The sequence below is a fragment of the Phasianus colchicus genome, chromosome 8 (assembly GCF_987193195.1).
Source record: "Phasianus colchicus chromosome 8, bPhaCol1.hap1.1, whole genome shotgun sequence".
Lineage (NCBI taxonomy): Eukaryota > Metazoa > Chordata > Aves > Galliformes > Phasianidae > Phasianus > Phasianus colchicus.
Window position 1 is genome coordinate 18,128,188 of NC_143443.1, and position 20,531 is coordinate 18,148,718.

General features: G+C 40.4%; 1 protein-coding gene across 11 annotated transcripts in view; it reads right to left on the minus strand.

Moving 5' to 3' along the window:
• Positions 1–20,531, minus strand: part of MARCHF8 (membrane associated ring-CH-type finger 8) — an 84,789-nt gene that overhangs the window by 31,626 nt on the left and 32,632 nt on the right. For 6 of the 11 annotated variants that reach the window (XM_090145154.1, XM_090145156.1, XM_090145150.1 and 3 more), the window contains exon 3: positions 12,169–12,300. The exons of 4 other annotated variants lie outside the window; for them this stretch is intronic. In XM_090145154.1, coding sequence (XP_090001280.1) covers positions 12,169–12,300 — 132 coding nt within the window. The remainder of the gene's footprint in view (positions 1–12,168; positions 12,301–20,531) is intronic. One more of the 11 variants, XM_090145157.1, reaches the window with a different exon arrangement.

The window sequence follows — 20,531 nt, forward strand, 5'->3', positions numbered from 1 at the left end:
AACCTCAGAGAACTGCTACATGATTATGTATTTTCAGAAGGCATTCAGAAATACCTGTAAAGTCAGACCTCTGGGGAGGCAACGTCTTCTCTTAGGCTCTACGCTTGTAATGGAGCTGATGAGAGGCTAAAATGATAGAAGAAAGAGCTCCCCATGGGCTCTGGAGTCCAGCAGAGAGGATTCACTCAAAGGGAAGGATCCTTGGATTGTAGGATTTTATGCCCCAGGGATCACATTGTCAGTGTTTGCTGATCCCATTACAACAAGGTTCTGATCCAGAACTAGAACTACTTTTTTTTTTTTTTCTCTTTAAAACATCTACTTCTGATTCCTTTACTTTTGAAAATGCAAACAATAATGTAGTGCAGCAGAATGGTAAATTACAAAAGCAGCACTTTAAGAACACAATCAAGAAAAAAAGTAACACTTCTGAGGTTCCTTAATTACATCTGCTACTAGTACCTTGGAGGACAGAGGAGAGCATACTGAGAAGAGGATGTAAAATTGGAAGAACCTCTTGTAAGACAAATATACATTTAAGTAACACACTCAAATCATCACTGAAAATAAGGCTGTATCAAAGGTCTGAAACTTCGGCACAGAATGAACAAACTTCTTGTTTAACATCTTTCCTATGAACCGCTATTGTCCATTCCAAGTGGAATACTGTAGTTGGTTCGTGCTCAACAGCATTAGGCAGCAGCTCAAAATATGAACTCAACATGAACTGTAAGAGGGAAAAGATGAGGCCAGTTTGCAACTTACAGACCCTTGCAGCATACGCTGCTGACCTTCTACACCGGTATCCTGAAGTAGGCGAATTTGATCATCAATAGGCAGATGAGAAACCTGAAGTAAACAGAAATTATGTTGCCCTCAGAAATTCAGCCTTTCTTGTCCTACACTGACACATAGAGATTCTCTCGTATGGCTCAATACTGCATGTGTTTTTGCACAATACTTTTACACAAGGTGAGTTTCACATTCATTATGCCAGAGCCAGGAAACCATCATTGAGATCTTACCCTTCCATTTTTCTCAGTAGTAGAACATGACTCTCCAACCTGGAATCTGTCAGTGCACTGATTTTCATACGGACTATCAGACTTTGTGATCAACCTGAAGAGCTGCCATCTGGTAAAGCACAGCTACATTTGAGTAAGCTCTTCCTTGAAGTTGGAAGAACATCACATTCATCCAGTCTCCCTCCTTGAAACTTTACTGTCAGGTCCCCTTTACTTGTAAATGTGGTCCCCAATCCTCCTTGCACATCCCTGGCTGTGCAGTGAATGACCTTTGGATCTGTAAGTTTGATGACTCATGAGAAAAACTATCACGGCACCATAGTATAAGGCATCTACAGGGTTTTAAAAAAAATTGGGATTTAGGATTAAGACTAACACACACTACTTTAGGTAATAGTTCTTTGGAAAATCCTGGCATGTTGATATTTTGATTTTTTCAGCCTTTGGCAGAAAGAAACCTTGCTGCCCACGCTCCCAAGCACACATACATAAGTACTGTAACCGTGGAACTGAAGTAAGAGGATTACATTTCAGGAGGGACATGTTTTGGTGAGAGACTAGAGGCTTAAGGGGATTAAAAGATAGGAGCTGCTTCTGAGAGTGACAGGGTGAGAAACAGCAAAGCCCACACATAAACATTGCCTGGAAGTAAGCATCGTTTTGTATCATTCCACAGCAATGAGATACAGCAAGAAGAAAAACAAAAGAACCAGGGACCACATCAATTGCACCTTCAGCCTCCTCCACTGTCCCCACACCATCTTATCCCATATCATGCTTGCTTTTTCTCTGTCTCCTCATGCCTTTTATCACCCTTATTTCTTAGCTGCAGCTTTGACCACATGAATCAGCTATTTTCTTCCACCTTTGTACTATCTATATTGGTTTTTCTGCATCATTTCCTATCACAATAGGAAAATAATCTGGAAATACTTTTTGGAGGCTTCTATATCAAGAAACTTGAATGGATAGAAACACAGCTGATCTAATCCTGGGTACAAGGGAAGTCCTGCAAGCTGTAGCAAAAATGACTGTAATCATTTTTAAATCCAAGAGGATTTTATTTTATGCTAGCCAACAGCCTTCAGAGGTGAAGCATTAGATTTGGCTTCCAGTTAAATACACTCTTCTAACAAATACTACCACAGCAGGATTTTTGTTCCCTGAAAGATATGGAGTTAAATGCACTAACAAGAGTTACAAACACCAGAGGGTTCCAGCAGGACTGGAACATCCTATCTGGATGCCATTTAAAAATCAGAACACTGTGCCAAATTCAACTGATGTTTTCAAGAAAGAACAGAATTCAAGAGCAGGTCTCTGTGGTGATAAACATTATAAAATGTGTCAAAAGGCCGGAGTTCCTTCAGAAAGCTAATGACCCAAGAAAAATAATACAAAGATGACTACAGCAATCAGACAACAAACACTGGAGAGGGATGGAAATTAGTGTACTAGATATGAGTAAAAGCAGCCAGGGATACTTAATGTCAAATGCATTAAAATAAATGCATATATGTGTGTCTACATACATATATTCATACATGTATATAGTATGTAGATAAACCTACAACCTGCATTTTTATTTAATTTAATGGAGAAAAATCCTGAACTGAACAGGGCTGAATCCCAAAGGATGCAGTACAGTATAAGCCCAAGAACTCTCTCACAAGAGACGTCCTGCAATGACTGCTGAATTGCAAGGATGGGGCAGTTGATCTCATTTGTGTTACTGACAGCATCCTAGAATAAGAGCAAAAGTTAGGATGAACACTGAGCCACAGGCTTGGGATGCAGGATATGTATTCCTGTGCTCAGATCTTTATGGCCTTTGATACAAAACTTTTGCAAATCTGTTTTTCCATTTGAAAAGAATGGCATAGGATATTTTCACTCCAGAAAAGTGCTGACTATAAAACTGGTTCATGTCTGTAAATGGTAAAGAAGCCTCTGTTACAGAGGACAACTTGCAAAAATGCTAGCATTAAGATGAACATACTTAAATTCTCCTCCCACTGCTCTTCAGAACCTTATGTTTTCTCTTTGTTAAATTCAGACTTCTTGAGGTTGCAGATGATCTGTTTTCATTTCAAATATAACTGTATTCACCCTTCTTTTCCTCTTGGTGAAAAGTATGTTAACTTCTTCCCTGGAGTCAGATATGTGAGAATGCTTCCGCTTCTGCTTCCACAAATCAAAAGCAGCTGCTACATGACATAGCATGGCAGAAGAGAAAGCTCTTAAATAATAAAAAAAAAGAAGACAGAAGAGCAAAAGGTGAAGGGAGGATAGAACAAGTAATAAGCAAGATAGCCTGCAATATAACTAAGGAGAAAAACAAAGGAAACAATTCCCCCTCTGTTGTTTTTTTTAAGGGCAAGACGACATGAATTTCTTTGTTGAATTTTGGATGAAAAATGTAGGTCTTCTGATGAAAGACAAGTTGCAGAAACTATTAATGGTTTGAAGCACCAAAGAAAAGTGGACTCACAGGCCTGCCTCATACTATTCTTCATAGGCTCGGGGAAAATATCTAATAACAAAGAACAATGTGTAACTCCCTTTCCAACTGTTCCCACCCAAAGAATGTCCTTGTCCCTGCTGTATTTTGCCCGCTTTCAAGATAATGGACTACAAAAGTGGGAACATTAATATCCATCCTACAGCTATTGCTTTTCAGGAATCCTTTGGCAAAAGAATCCCAGCTCCCACCACTCTTCCAGAATGAGTTTCTGGAATATGCATCAAAGTTCCTTAGTTCATCAATTAACACATTAAAATGCCTTAAAAAACCAAAAAAAAAAAAAACCCAAAAAAAACAAAAACAAAAAAAAAAAGAGGAAAAAAAGTCTGTTCTTGGGTCAGAATATCACTGCATGTACCTAGTTTGATTTTTTAATAGCATTACATTAATTTAGCCTTTTTTCTACTAGTATTTTTTCAAAGGCTAGCTTTATTTTGCTTCTTAAATTAACATCAACATTTCTTTAGCCCTGCTTCTCTCCACCCAGGAGAGCTAGAGTGACTTAGACTGGTTCTGTATGTATCCTGGAGATAGCCACAGTCTTACCTTTATAAGGGGTTGCCCCAGTATATCTGAGGGAAACAGAAGAGAAGTTTATAGAAAGCAACTCAGCTTGTAATGAATTCTTATGCTCAGTTACATGTAAGTGAAGGCTAATTTACTTAAGAACTGGATTGGTCCTGACATCACTCCTAGAACGACAGAATCATTAAGGTTGGAAAAGACCTCTAAGAATACCAACCATCAATCCACCCCCACCATGCTCACTAACCATGTCTCTCAGTGCTACATCTACACATTTCTTGAACACCTCCAGGGATGGTGACTCCACCACCTCAGCCTGCAACAGTGCCTCACTGCTCTTTCTGAGAAGTTGTTTTTCCTAATATCCAACCCAAACCTCCCCTGGTACAAATTTAAGCCATTAGGTCTCGTCCTAATGCTGTTGCCTGGGAAAAAGAGACCTCTGACACTCACCTTGTTACAGCCTCCTTTCAGGCAGTTGTAGAGAGCAATAAGGACTCCCCTGAGCTTCCTCTTCTCCATACTGAACCATCCCAGTTCCCTCAGCTGCTCCCCATAACACTTGTGATCCTTCACAGGTTTTTTTGCCTTTCCCTGCATACACTCCAGGGCCTTGGTGTCTTTCACTTCCCCTTCGCATTTAACAGCAGTTCTGGGCAGAAAAGATAATGCCCAATGTGTAATAAAGAACTGGGATAAGACTAACTTGTTTAAACATCACAGGTATGGCAGGAAAAAAATATGGCATAACAGGAACTTACACAAAACTCCCTGTACTGGGCAGCCAATATTAGTTTCATGTTAAATTGTGAACCTTAGAAGTCAGGTTTTTAGCTCCCTCACCCTTAGAATTATAAGAAAAGGGTAAAAAGTCTTACCACTGTGAAAATGCTTCCAGTTGAAATACACGGGCAGCTTGAACCAGCTGATCAATGGGGGCAAGCTGTTCAGCCAAAATGCTGATGTGGCAATGACAGTATAGCAACAATTGTGTGTCACCAAAGTTCATTACTTCAAGGTTGGTGAATATCAAGACGTTCACTTGTGAACAGTTTCACCTCCAAGGCCAGCATCTCTCAAGCTTTTCCATTCAATAAGCCATTTCAGGGATGCTGGCTGCAGCTCTGCTCATCATTGGTTAATTTAAGAGCTTCTGTCCAACTGTAAAAGGTACATCAGCTACCAAACAGACAGCGAGTCAATTCCTACTCTGGTATCTGACCTGGGAAATGGGAAGCCAACAGAAGTCAGGAGATTAACTTGATTTGAAACAAAGGTTATTTTTAGGATAACAATGTATAGTTGACGCTCTCATGTAAATTGGAATGGGTGCACAATAATGAGACAAGAAAATATTACAAAAATGTTTTAGCAGAAACATGGTTCCTTGATAAAGCAGGGAGAGGGAACACAAAGATTATTACTACAACAGTGATGGCCCAACCTGGATTTGAAAGTAGAATTGGTGCCTCGAATAGCCTAAGGTATTGCATCTGGTTTTCCAAACCAATCTGACCCCTTTGAGACAAGCAAACACTTCCTTGGAGAAGAACAGTTATTGTGTTTCAAAGCCATAATGCTAACCAATCAATGACAATCAAGACAAAACAAGCACCCCAGTGAGTCATAAAATGCTAATTTTCCATTAGACAGCAAAAGAGAAACTGATAACAAAAAAACCCCAACAAAATTGGCTATTAACAGAAGCCAGATGGAATGGCAAAAACAATTCAAAGAGAACTATTAAGCTAATATCAAGAGAAAAAAGTAACAGCGTGTAGTAACCACAAAATGTCTCAATATGAAGACCAGCCAACCATCAAGGTCAACATAAGAGAGCTTAAATTGGTTGTTTTGAGCGAGCTTCCTGTTACGCTAGGTTAGCCTGACATTAAATTAGCTAGGAAGAAAAGAAAGCAACCCTCAAACAAGAGAAATACAAAAATCCGTGTGGACTGCAACCTACTTGCCCAACAGAAGGCGCAGAAACCAGGTCCTGGTAGAACATCTTAAAGACATTTCTTACTCTTCCCAACACTTCCCCGCTACCTCAGTACCACCTTTCTCATATGAACTACAACAATCTACCACTGGTGAACTTTATCTCACTAAAATTAAAAGATTCCAGCATCTCCACAGATTAGAACCTAGGATAAGATTTAATAGGAATATGCCAATTCATGTCACTGAAGTGCCACTGAAGTACTGCTGGATGTAGTACATAGGAGTTAAACTGTTCCCCACTCTTTACAACAGTTCAACGTTGTGAACCTCTGATACATACAAAATATGACTCAAATTTCAAAGTCATAAAATTTCTTTAAAAGACATAAAAACAAGTATGAGCACATCCACAATCACAGAGGCTGAGTGCACCAAAATACACATGATAAAAATAAGTCAGCAATATTGCCTGGTAACTGCAGAAGACAGGAAACATATTAAAAATGCATGTTTCAAGCATTTACTGAAAGAAAAAAAAAGATAAAAAACAAATGTACCTTGATCTTCACTAGCTTTCTTTCAGTTGTATGCAGGGTGGATGCATGGGTTTGGTACTTCCATGCTCATTCCCAAGATAAAATTACCATTTCTTTTAATATAATCATTTCAATTTCAGTAAGGATGTTTAAATTATGCTTTTAGAAGTGCTTAATGTCATGAAGAAGCAATAATACATACAGTTTTTATTTTTAAGCAAGTATCACCATTTTCTTTAGTAGGACTGAAATTTAGGATTTTTTTTTTTTACCAAATGAGGCTGCCATTCACAGAGGCGTGGCTATCTGTTTGAAGTTAGCACCCTGCCAATAGGCTGAAGGCATCCTGTCCCGTGCAGTCCCTCAACAATGGCATACGGAAGGAGGTAAGAGATGAAACAGAAAAGGAAAAAGAAAAGAAAACCATGCCTGTGTAGTTGGGTCCTTCTGATTTTCTCAGAGCTATCTTCATAAAGAAAGCACTGTGAAGCAATACTAGGGAAGACAATTACTATTTCCTTCAAACCCATTGTGCAATTAGTCTTGCATGAAACCAAATGACTTAAACGAGAGAAGAAGGTGATACGAATCTCACAGGTTTTCATCATAGGGGCAGTAGAAAAAATCCACAACAAAGTCTTCAGGCTGCCACTTTAACTCATCGAAGTCACTAAATCCTAGTTCCTAAGAGCACTGGCAAGGCACTGATGGCTTGGCAGTTCTTGATCATGTATGCTTAAGGCAAGCAAGGTTCCCACACATCTGTAACAGCCAACAAGCATATGCATCCAGCAACATTTGTTATTTGGTAAGTTTGAAATCAAGGTAACAAAGTCCCTAATCATGATCTTTGTCTATCATCCACATATAGCAACCAGATGAGAAAGGGATGTTGCTAAGAAAGAAACACATGGATTCTAACTAAGACATGTTACAAAAGAGTATTTTTAGTAAATGTAACCATAAAAAGAAGTGTGCAGCTTTAGCAACAAGTGAAAAGAATCCATGAGTGAAAACAACACATCCAGAAGAAGTGATGTCTAACAAAAATTAAATGCTAATGTCAAAAACACATGAAAGAGAAGGAGAGCAAGCCACAAAAAGACATCAAAAAGGAGAGGTGGCAGCAAGAACAGCATAATCTGAAATTCTCTCTGTTCCTTACCGATTTATGATTGTTAAAGATCCAGATTTTTTTTTTTCTTTTTTCGTGGGGTCCTGTTTTTTTCTCAGCAAACCCATATTGTATTAACTTGGAAAAGTTTAGCTATGTTCTGTAGCTTCACCTAAACAGTCCTGACTACTTCTGTCCTCTAAATGCTCTTCTAACATTGTCAAACAGGGTTTCCTCATTGAGACCAACTGATTTCTATTGCAGTCTAAGTGACAGAGCACACTGAGAATCACAGTGGTCATGGAGAAACAAGTAGGAAACAATCCTCCTTCTCTCCAGTAGAAGAATTGAGGCCATCCAATGACATGAGCCATTCAAAACAAAAAAAAAAGAGATAATTCTTTTCACAATCCATAATTAACAATGGGACTCTGATCCAGCTGATTGTAGATTCTTAATATTTTATTTGGGTTCAAAAAATAATTTGGAGAGATCAGTGGAGAGAAATCTACTAAGAACTATTAAATAGAAATATAGAAAAGACCTTTGGCTATACATCAGTGGGGGTTGGGAAGGTATCACTGGGAAGGCTGGGGAGGCATCACTATATGCTGGATGATATATCTACTTTCAGACCTATTACACAATTATATGCCTGTTTTTATCTAGTCCCCAGGCATAAACTTTTGCATACTGCCATAAAGTGCTTTGGTCTAACCTGGAACAGCATTTTTAGTGTTCTCAATTCTAACTATGATTTTGACTTTGTTGACAACTTTAGCATTCCTGCTATTGTGAGCATAAGGGACCATCTGGATCTTTGAGTCAGTTCTCTGGAATAATCATCATTCATGAGACATGAATCTAGTTCAAACAGGTTCAAGAGAACACTATTCTCTCAACTGGGAGACAGGTCTCTCCTGCAATTGAGCAGGAAAACAAGATTTCACCACCAGTGATTCAGATATCTGTAGTGCAGTGACTTGGTTAGATAAACATACCCTAGGACAATCCTATAAGGAGGACAAGAAAACAAAAACATCTTCCCCAAATACCAAACTGCAAATAGCTACTGTCAATTCCTTCCTGACTTCCATGTTCTCAGTGTCTTTCAAGCCACCAGCCTTCACTATCTTCACACAAACTCTTCCAGAAATACAGGAAAGGCACAGTGCCTGCAGCTCCTGGCAAAGTTCAATACTGCAGTGGTTGAACTTGGAGAGGTATGCAGCTCCCAACTGGCCTATCTGAATTCACTGTGTTGTATCTAAGCCCAAGGCCACAAACATCCATATACCAACATTTGCAAACTGTGCTGAAATGTATTTCAAGCTTGGATGCCGAGTGAGTCTACAGTCACCTCATCCAAGGACAAAGTTCTTTAAACACTACGGAGAGGCAAATGTAAGACTGGGGGGGCATCCCTTCACCCTCCTGCACCAGAGTGAGATACTGAGACCTTCTGCGGCCCCACCAAGGGCAGCTCCAGCACTTTAGAGAGAAGAAGTTGTTTAATTTTGTACTACGAAAGACTTGATTTTGAGTCTAAACCTATTCTTCATGCATTTTTAAATCCCCCCAAACACCCCACTAAACAACAAAACAAACATATCTGCTCTCACCATAGGTCCACCTTTAAGATTTCTTGTCAGCTTAGAAATATAGAACAAAGTTTCTCCACGACTTGATAGGTCCAAAAAAAGTCCACATCTCATCTGTTTTTCTCTCTTTTTCCAAGGACATCACAACTGCAACCATTTTATTTAGATGCTGTTACAGTAAGATACTACCCTTGTATTGCAAAACTAGTTGATACCATTTATTACTCCACCAACATAAGCATACTTTTCATTTTGGTTTGTGTTGTGTCTTGCTGCTGCCAAATATTGAACACTTTGTTGTATTTCCTACTCTACCATTAGGAGTTGTTATACTCCTTTACAGAGAGTTGCTGAGGTAAGAGAGGAAATGCGTAAGGAATTCTATCAAGTATGTCTCAGCCCTTTTTCCTGGCCTCAGTCAGAACACAGAGAAGCAAGTTTCCCACTTTGGTTTGATTTCAGCTCTTCATAGAGATCGGCAGAAGAATTAGCCAAAAAAAAAAAAAAAAAAAAAAAGACTAGAGCTCTAGAACTTTGGGAACTTTTGCTGATATTTTGCTCCAAATGTGTGAAAGCTCCTCATCTTATTATTGTTATTCTTAATAACAATGACAGAATTAGAGAATAGCAAGCCAATAAAGTCACCTCCTCTCCTCACAAAGGTTTTATGCTCTGCAGTGTCACGGTCCATCCAGGTCCCTTATGGCAGAGCTGCAGAAGGATTCTGAGGAATTTCTGCAGCACAGGCATAAACCTGAGCACTTTCAGAGGGCACAAAAATGACACTCTTCTCTGGGCCCAAGCTGATTTAAGCCAGAGGTGAACACTCTTGAGTTCTCCCTGAGCCAATAAGGCTGTAATTACCATTTTGTTCTAGAATGACAGTAGTAAATCTTGATTATTTATTGGAAAATAAAAATCAGGCAAAACCTGAACGTTGATAGCTGAAAATGAAAAACACAGAGATGCTTCTAGAAACTCTTGATGCACCAGCCCAGTGCATTACATGAGAAAATGCAGAAATAACTCTTCCTTCTCTATACCCCGATGACAAACAGGGTAACTCTGGACTACAGGTGTAACCAAGGAGTGCAGCAGTAAAATATGCTATCAGTGTAAAACAAAATGAAACTTTTAGTTTTAAATAGCGGAATCACAAATCTTCTTCTCAATCAAGTAATTGAATGCCTGGAATCCACAAAGCTCAAGAAATCAAAGAATCGTGGTTGTGAATTTCCACAAAACAAGCATTTATGCACTGAATGGTCACAGTGTTTTAAAAAAGAGCACTAGATCGTCCTCTCCGCATCTTACAAAAATAATGAAGCACCTGCATAATTCAAGATTCTCACTGTATGTACAACGTATTTCAAGAACATTTCAAGAACTTTAACATACTAAATCCACAGGAACAGTAAGTTTTTAAGAAGTCAGGATTTGAAGTTATTTAGGAGTCCCACAAGTATTGATGAGCCCCATCCAACAAGACCACAGACTGATTACACGTGTGACAAGATACAGTCCCTCCCAGCTGTTAGCAAAAAGGTGAACAGAAATGTGCAAAAGAATACGATATTTAGTGACATGCAAGTTCTGCTCAGGTGATCAAGTCATCTTGGAAGAAAACACACTACCAAGGCAACATACACTGAACCTCACCAAAAGCACGTGATCATTAATCTCCTCCCTAGAAGATTTCACATAGAGCCGGACAAATTCTGCTGTCACCAGTAGTGCTTATTTACTAAACAGTGAATCAGACTTAAGCTACAATTTTTAAAAGAAAACGACTTGTCTGCACAACAGTGCACACTGTTTTGTACTAATTATCTAGCGGGCCTTCGGTCTTTGCACTTTCAAGTTTTCAGCAGCCCATCTCTGAATGGAAACAAACAAAACACCTCCATAAAAAGCTGCCCCTAAATCAAACCAAATCCCCAGACAGGGCAGGCAGGACGCACATGGACCGGTGTGCTTAGCAGCCAGTAGCATACAGACTTCAGACGCACAAAACAAAAAGCATTTGAACATTCTTGCCACATGGCATTACATGTTTGTATTCCTCTCTTTCTCACGCATGCACAAACCCACACATTACAGAGAAAATAATGCTCACAGAATAGAACAAAGACCCTTTGTTATTAGAGAATCACAGAATCACAGAATTGCAGGGGCTGGAAGGGATCTCAAGAGTTATTGTTCCATAAGGTTTTGGAAAATCCCCTTCTTTGTCTAAAACTAAACCAAATAGTGCTGCTTGAGTCACAATAATTTAAATACACAAAGCTTGTACTGAAAAGAAATACCAATTTCTTTTAGAACTCATATCGTTAGAAAATACAGACAAGCTTTCGGGAGCACAAGACCCAATTTCCAAGCATCTTTATTCAGGGAAAAAAAAAAGTAGTAAATACAGCATCCATTCAAACGCACACACTCTGAAAGGACACAATTGGAGCTTAAGGCTTATCGCACCCAGCTGTGTTACAGCAGCACCTCTCATGGTTACCTCCCCCCAAATAAAAGTGCTAATACTAACACAATTAAAAAGCAAGCTTAAATTAAAAACAAACAAACAAACTCAAACCAACACCAAATACAGCAACAGAAGGAAAACAAACAAACAAAATAACAACCAGCAAAACACAGCAGGCTGTCTCTGCTTACGACAGAATGAATGAAGGAAAGATGCTTGACAACAAAAACACGCAGCTTCACAATTAGGAAGGAACAAAGTACCAGACCAAAGGGATCATTCACCGAGCACTCTCACGAGGAGTCCCTGCAGCAGCCTCTCCTAATAAGCTGCCCAAACGCATATTTATTCTGCAAGGCTTAACAGCATCCCTACAATAAACTGCAAGCCACAATATACTCTGCTGACAAGGCATTTGCCTACCTGAAGCTTCATTTTCCAGCACGAATGCATGTACGTATCTCCAGCGTAGCGTCCCTTGGTTGCATGACTCCTGTTAGCCAGCCTAAAGAGATGGAGCCGTGTAAGCAGAGCTGCTGACTGCCCTACATTTGCCTGCAGATGAAGAGAAAGAGTTGCTTCTGTACTTGCCTGGGCTTGTTTAAGCCCCTTAAATGTAGTACTAGTGTAGCTCAAACTAGACTAACTACTTCCTCCAGCTGATCCAAGTGAAAGGAGCTCGTGATGAATAATGCATGAGAGCTCCCAGAAAAGCTCATTCGTTGCTGCAGCTGATGTCCACCTCTCCCCGCTTCCCAAAAACAATCCCTAGCAATTTCTGTGCTGTGAAGCATAGCAATTCTCTCTGTATCCAAAAAGCAAGGAGGATGTCCCTCCTAGATCCGTTTTCTTTCCTCTACTTACTAATAGATCTGGTGATTATATTATGAATTCTAATACGAAAAGTCCACACAGCTAGAAGTCAAAGAAAAAATGGTAACCACAAGACCGTATCTCTAGAATATCTGATACCAGTAAATTCAGCCAGTTGCTCAGAAATTAATGTTTCTTACTCCTAAGGGAATAGGAGAACACATGTAAAGATGAACACTAAAGGCAGAGAAAGAATGGGACAGACTGGAAAACAATACCACAGAAAGAAGGTGGTAAATAAAAAGCCTGCTGCAGCTGGCAGGTTCAGTTGGCTGTTACAGACAAAACACATTGTTTAGGGGAACTTTGTGGGTGGAAGAATATGGGAGATAAATTCACACAGTTCTTCTCTTGAGCAATAAATTCCGTTCCTCACTACAACTCCACAAGCTAACTACAAAGATCTTTTACTATTCGATATCCTTCCAGACTGAACAAATACAGGACTAATTTGCAAATACTTTATTTGCAATTACTGCAGTAGGCATATGTCAATGCATGCCACTTACAGATTCCATTCTATTTCCCAGAACTGTTTTGTTTTGCTTTGATTTCTGTCAGAGACACAAGTTATCTGGCATCTGTTTATCAGTTATCTGCTGCAGTCCAAATGACAGAGCCATCTCAACACGCTATGGCGGCTCTCTCAAGTGGTTAGTTTCCTGTAAATGAAACGTAGCTTTAATGTATCATGCACCAAAGGCAGTATCTGTGCATGAACCCAGTCTTGCACATCACGTCCTACCAGCTAAGCAATTGGGCTGAACACAACAGAGACAGGAAGACTGCTTTATAGACAGATCCTCTGTTTCTGCAAAGGAAGCCGAAAGGAATACACCTTGTCAGGGATAAAAGAGTCATGTGGCATACTGAGAGCCTGCACTATAACCAGACAGTAGCAGATTAAGCAGCTGAAATTAATCATTCTAAGTGCAACACACTTATAAGTTGTGGAACGTTATCGTCTGTTCACTTCTATCTACCTGACTTGATTTTGTATATTCTAGCAAGTGGTAAATTTAAACTTCAAAATTAGCTCTATCAGTGGCAGGGTCCAAAACCTGTCCATTCTCAAACTGCATTTTGATTAAACATCAGAACCTTCTTCTCCCAGTGCCAGCCCTGCAGACTCCTGCAGGCACACAGAATCACGGCTAACAAGGATTTTGCAGTCAAAATTTCTGCCTGGACACCTGCACTGCCATGAACTCACACTCTAGATGTCTGCTTTAATATCTGTGCTTACAGCATGGAAACTAGAGTCAAGTTCTGAGGTTGTTTTTCAGGCTCTGAGTTACTGGGGCTAACAGGATTACTGGAGGGGGTGAGGGGGAGGGGAATCTGTCATTAACATACAGTTGTCAGGCTTTGTAGACCATCAAGGCTTAGTTAAGAACATTTGCCCTTTTCTACAGCAATACAGCACTCCAGAATGTTAGGTCAGAGGTTATGAAGGTTGGTTTCTAAACTCAGTCGATAAGAAAGAAAGGGACAGACTCTTGAGCAAGGTCTGTTATGACAGAACAAGAGGAAATGGCTTCAAACTAAAAAAGAGGAGATTTAGACTGGATATTAGGAGAAAATTCTTTGTGATAAGGTGGTGAGGCACTGGCACAGGTGTCCCAGAGAAGTGGTGGATGTCCCACCGTTGGAGACATCCACAGTCAGGCTGGATGGGTCTCTGAGGAACATGATCAAGATATAGGTGGCCTTGTTCATTGCAGGGGAGTTGGACAAGATGACCTTTAAGAGTTCCTTTCAACTCAAACAATTCTAAACACAGCAAGCTGGAAAAGAAATCCGGTTTAATCACATTCTGCGCCAGCATTACAGTGAAGGGCTGCCCCAGAGCCATGCATGCACGTGGCCCATGGGGCTGCTCCCACAGCTTCGGTTGGCAGCAGTGTATTTCTGGGAGAAACAAACCAGAGCACAGACAGATGAACATAAGGGTAATTAAATGCTGTTAATTATTTCAGACAGTTCTTTCCATTGTGTATTTCAATTTAAAACTTAGCATGAGAGAATTCAGTCCTATCTTCCTGTTGGAAATGGTCTTTTATCAGAGAGATTTAAATTAAAAAAGCACTTTCCAAACTTTTTAAAGAATAATGAACACAGATTTTCCTAAAACAATCATTTCAACTAACTAAACATTTAATCAAAAACCCACTCATACACAAACCCCCCAATTTCAAGGTGCTTCAGAACTGGGGGGGAAAAATTGGAATCATATATGGAAAGCGTAAGGCCACATGGCAAACAATTCCAAATTGCCATGAATTAATGGATTTCTGAAGCAGTTTGTGATTTCTTGTGATTCTTATGTATAGGAGGCTAGAAAGGTCAGTTTAAAAATTAAAGGGGTTCAGTTGAACGGTTTTCCATTTTATTTAAAATGAAGAGCATTTTGTAGCATTCTCTTGCATGCCTGAACAATGATATTGCAGCTGTGAAGGAAGAGATGCAGGAGTGGCCTCTCCACAACAAGAACTGTGCAGAGCAGAGTCATCTTTCATTCATGTGCACTTACTAGGTGAAACTTGAAATAATGTGCGCAGTGTCAGCTGAAAGACACATCACTTCATTACATGCTTATGCTAGAGGCCAAGCTGAATCATGCTGGTTAAGTACTCAGCAACTGGCTGGCCAGTTCATTTTACAGTCAAATTTTGTACAGTCTGTTAAGTTTCTCCCGTTTCTAAATAACTGCCACCTCTCGGGGAAATTCTCTAGTAGACCATCTGCTCATTTCCTATAAAACCTTTTCTCAGACATTACCCAAATTTCCGCTGCCAATCCAAACTTCTTTGATGTACAGGAGGTGGTGGCAATGAAATAAAAAAATATAATAATTAAAAACTACTCTGAACTGAAGCCTGTAGTGCAAAAAGGCACGTGGTATCCAGGAGATAACAATAGAAAGGCAGTTGTTTCTCTGCAGTGCATCTCAGCCAGCAAAGAAACATTTCTGATCCTTCCTGGTCACGGGTTAGGAGACAACAGTCATCATCCAGAGGCAGCTCATCTTGCATTTTTAACTTGGTATATTTCTGCCTGAGTCGCTGCACAGCCTTGGAGGGCAGTGCAGGGGCCACCTGCAAGCATTTCTCCATCTTCTTGGTTGCTGCCACACTTCCTCCAACCTCAAGCCTACCCTGCGGCTCCCAGCTGGTGGACATTCCTTGGTCCAAACCAAAGGAAGGTGGAGGAAAGGAAGAACCAATGTGGATGGCACAAGGATAAGGAGGGAAAGAGTAAGTAAGGAGATGCTAAATATCAGGAAGTGTTTCCTGCCTGTGAAATTGCATGAGATGGTAGTTGTTGAGAGGCTTCTCTCTTTTTCATGAAATGCTGTAGGCTGCACAGATGCAATGTGAGACTGCTTCCAAATAAACAAGGCTGGAAGGAGCTTCTGCAATCAGGGGACACACTGAGGAGCTAACAGACTTTGATACGGCAGATGTTTCTCCCAGTCTGTGCGAATTTCACAGTGGAAAAATGCGAGGATTTTACATCTATTTTTAATGAAATTAGCATCAGTACTCAAACTCTTTACCCAGCATTCACAAATACCACACAAAATCCCATTCTCCCATGCAGCAGGCAGAAAGACAGCAGCACCTGCGGGTAGCGGCTGACTTGGCTCTACTGTTTGTGCCCAATTCAAGTACCTGTCACTGTGACACTTCTACAGAGCAACATAAAGGTGCTTACCCAAGCGCTGTGGGTGTCACTAATGCAGCTACAAAATAAGAGTGGGATAAAACAATATTGCCTGTAGAATTTTTTTTTAAGAAGAATTAAAAGATGGAAGGAAAAAAACACACATACAAAAAGCACTTTACATTAGAGAAAATTGGGTGATTGAACATGAAATGAAAAGGCCAAACTTCCCCTCATATCTACAGCTTTGGCTCCTTGTTCTGCTTTTTCGCCTTGGTAGATATAGCTGACTTCAGAATGGTGGACAGCACACAAGTTCTGCCCAGCAAACCACACATGTGGGAACTAGTTAGGACCTTTCACAAACCTTTGAGAAATCTAAGAAGAAAACCAAAACCCAGAACTTTCTTATAAGGAGGAACTGCAAGAGCTTCCTCAGAAATTCTTCTGAAAGGAAAAACAAACAAACAAAAAAATAGATTCAAATCCAGCAATAGCTAAAATCCACCTAAGTGTTGTACAAGGTTTTGACAGAACAGATGCAACAGACCTGGGGTTAGGGCTCTGCATTAAACATCTCAAAAATCCTGGTTCTAAATCAGAACATCAGACTTCATAGTTACTCATCTAAATAACTGAACAGAAAAAACAGCAGTGCCATAAAATCAGCTGAACTCATCTGCTTCCCTTCACCTTGTAATCCCCGGAGGCTGACTGCCTCAGCCAGATTTACCACAGGTAGCAAGACTGAAGTAAGCCTTCAGCCGTCTGCTCTCTGTGTTCCTGCTGGCTACCCCACACCATCCTGTGGATGTGGCAGGGACACCAGGGCCTGCAGCCCACCCACAGCAGCTGGCCACATCTGCACTGCTCCTGGGATGCTGGGCCCAGGGCCTGGTCCTCACCTTGCAGCACCTGGATGCTCTGCCAGGTGCATTTCATCCCCACCGGTTCTGCCCATCTCATGGAGGGATGGCTTTCCAGTGGCTTTACTACACTGTTTTCAAGTATTTAATGCTGTGGTAGACTCTGGCCCTCAGTGAAATCAGGGTTACACGGTATAAACCCAAGCAAGTAACAGGCAGTAACTTGGAGATAAGTATGCGGAAGGCTTCCCTGGCATCCTGAATAATCCCAGAGACCTAAATACAGCTCCATCTGGAGGGTAGGGACAGCAGGAGGGCTGCTGGCAGTTCAGGGGTAGAAAGAGGGCTACAACAGAGAATGTTTTCAGGCAGCAAGCAGCTGACACCATCCTGACATGGGGGAGGTAGGGGGGGGTTCATGGATCCACAAGCAACAGCAGTGTTTCATGATCTTTGCTGCATCTGCATTCAAAAGGAAACAGTTTATGGATGATGAGGGGTTAAAAAAAAACCAAACCAACAAAACAGCACAACACAGACACAATGCTGTGGGAACCAAGACTTGGGAGGGGAACAGCGTGGCCCAAACATGCAGGATGTGCCTGAGCTCCTGCCTGCTTGCTCCCTAGCCTCATTAATAGAAAATGCAAGGACACTTTAATTAGTTAATTCTAGTAACTACTAAAAAGTATCTTTCCAAACAGCACTATTCTTCAGATTCCATGGAATAAGCGGACTCCAACACTGAAGTGTGTTGACTGCTCCAGAAGCCCTCCTGAAGCAAGGACACCACAGGGAGTGAGGACTATTTTGCTGGAAATGTGCTCTCCCCATCTGCTTGTCTGCCAGCCTCTTGTCTGTCAATAACTTTCCCTAGCAGTCTTTTCTAGAACACCAAAACTCCCACCTTTACTATGTCTGCAGTGGTGGAGTGTTTCATCTCATTCACACTACGCAAACTACAGTACAGTCTCAAGTCAGTTGCTTCCCAGTGTAAAACAAAGCATAGTGTTTTTTTGCAGTCTTTGCTTTAATGATGTGCTATTCCCATATATCTGCAAATACTATGAGATAGGAAAAGTGCTTTCTCCAACTATCAGCATGAATTAATAAGGTTCCATTTGACAAGAGTCATAAGGAAGCCCTAAGTGTTACTGGAAGTATTTTCCAAGGTAGATGAAAGGATTTGATTTGCTGTATTCAAGGTAAAGAATATCTCCTTAGGAAGAAGAGTAATTGAGTCCACGGCTTTTGTGAAACTCATACTTATCAGTAAGTCTGTCTTGATTTGTATTCAGTCCAGATCACCATTTTTTGTGAGACTTTGACTTGATTTCCTAAAAGCCTTTGGGGGTGCCTGATGACCCTATGTAAAGGATGTAAAACAGCTAAGCTCTGAATTAGCGCAAGTCATTGCTCTGCAGCTGAGCAAAGGGGCACTCACTGGTCACAGGCGTAAGTGACTTCACATAAGGATGGTGAGGGGAAGTGTTATCAAGTGATCCCCACTTCCTTCTTTTAAGCTACGAATGTTTTGAATGCAGCTAGTTTCACCAAGTAGAAATTTGCAACTGTCTTAAATGATGTTATTTTTCCATCTAAAAGTCAAGCAATACTAATAGAAAACCTAAATGCTTATGAGCAAATTGCTAGCAGATTCAAAGTTGGCCTTGTCAATACATAATCAAATGTAGATGTTCCTACTGGTTCCAAAAGATTAGCATTAAGCCTGGCATTAGTCAATATTTTCAATAATCATGTGAAAATGAATAAAAAAATTACAGAAAAGTCTTTAAGTCTTTGCCAGCTACATTTACAGATGACAAAGCTTAGCAGGGTGGTAAAAATGAAGAGGCTGACAGGCATTTCACAGACATCAAGTAATCAAAATTGATTTTTGGGGAAAAAAATTAACTCAAACTGTGCTTTACTTTGAGCAAGTCCAAGTGACACCAACTGCAACTGCAGGCTATAGAGGATTCAGCCCACGAAGCAGGAGCGCAGTGAAGGATTCAGGAAGTTGCAGTAAGGTGACAACTGGAGATGAGAACCTGATCATTGCAATTTGCCACTGTGTTACAGCAAAGAGAGATCAGCTTTCCCTCTGAAATACAGCACCACCAAAGGGAAGCACTGGAGAATTAAGGGACAACAGCAGCAGCAACAAAGTACTGACAGCAAAGAAGCGCAGCTCGCTTTGTAATTGAGATACTTGTATTCACCTCCACTGTCCCAATCTTTCCTTCCAAATAAGAGAGATGGGAGGAAAGGTTTTCCTTCCATGCCCCCAAGCATTTTCAAGACTGCTGGAAACACACTGGGAGAGATTTAAGAACTTTATCTGTAAGTTTCTCTAAAAAAGAGGATGACAACTTGTTTGCAATATGTTGAGTGGTCCATGAGCACCACTGAAGAGCCTGTTTCAATTAATAGAGAAAGAGGCACCAACAACCAGCTGCTGGGAGCTGAAGGTAGACAAACTCAGAATTAAGCTGTGGTTTCTGTAAACTAAAACTGTTTGGCATGGAAACAAACTATTAACCAAACTTGAACATCTACCCCTTGTCTTCAGCTCAAGGCTGGAGATTTGGCTATAGTGCATCTCGTACAGTTAAGGACTTACTTGCATCATAACAGAGGTGAGTGCAAGTCAGATGTGACCATCCCTCCTGGCCTTCAACATCACAAACTTCAAATGAACCACAAAAATAAAACAAGGCATTCTCAGCCTGACTAATGGGAAAGGATTTGGGGATGGAAGGTCCTGCAGACTTAGTTTAGAGAGCAATCAGCCTTTTATTATTAATACCTACAAATACATAAATATAATTCTATTTTATATAGCTATGCCCCACTTTACCTAGTAAAAATTTCATACAACAAAAAAATCTGTACTCCAGCACGTCTCTCTCTCTTCTGTGTAAAACAACATATGTCATCATTATGTGATTATCAAGACTTTTAATATGGTGACTTGAAGCAATGTAAGCACAACAGTCAAGGTTTTTATATTAATCTCAGAACAGAACCAGTTCTGTAATGGGGGAGGGTATTTTATATGAGTTTAAGCACAATGTAACACTGGAAGTACACAGGATCTAATTTGCAAATGTTTCCATGAACACTTCCCTTTTAAGAGCTTAACTTAAATAGCTATGGTTTAAAGCTTATAGGTACTCAGTAGCTGTGCTTCCCTTTTCCCAAGAGCCCTAACCTTGGTGTCTAAGAACAGAATATCATATGCCAGGGGGTCTCTTCAACATTTCTGCCTGTGGATGTTTCAGTAACTCAAATGGCTCTGCAGTACGCAATGCTTGTAGGCAGCCAAAGGAAAAGTTACACTGCAGCATTTCATGTGGAATGAATCTATTTAACTGCTGT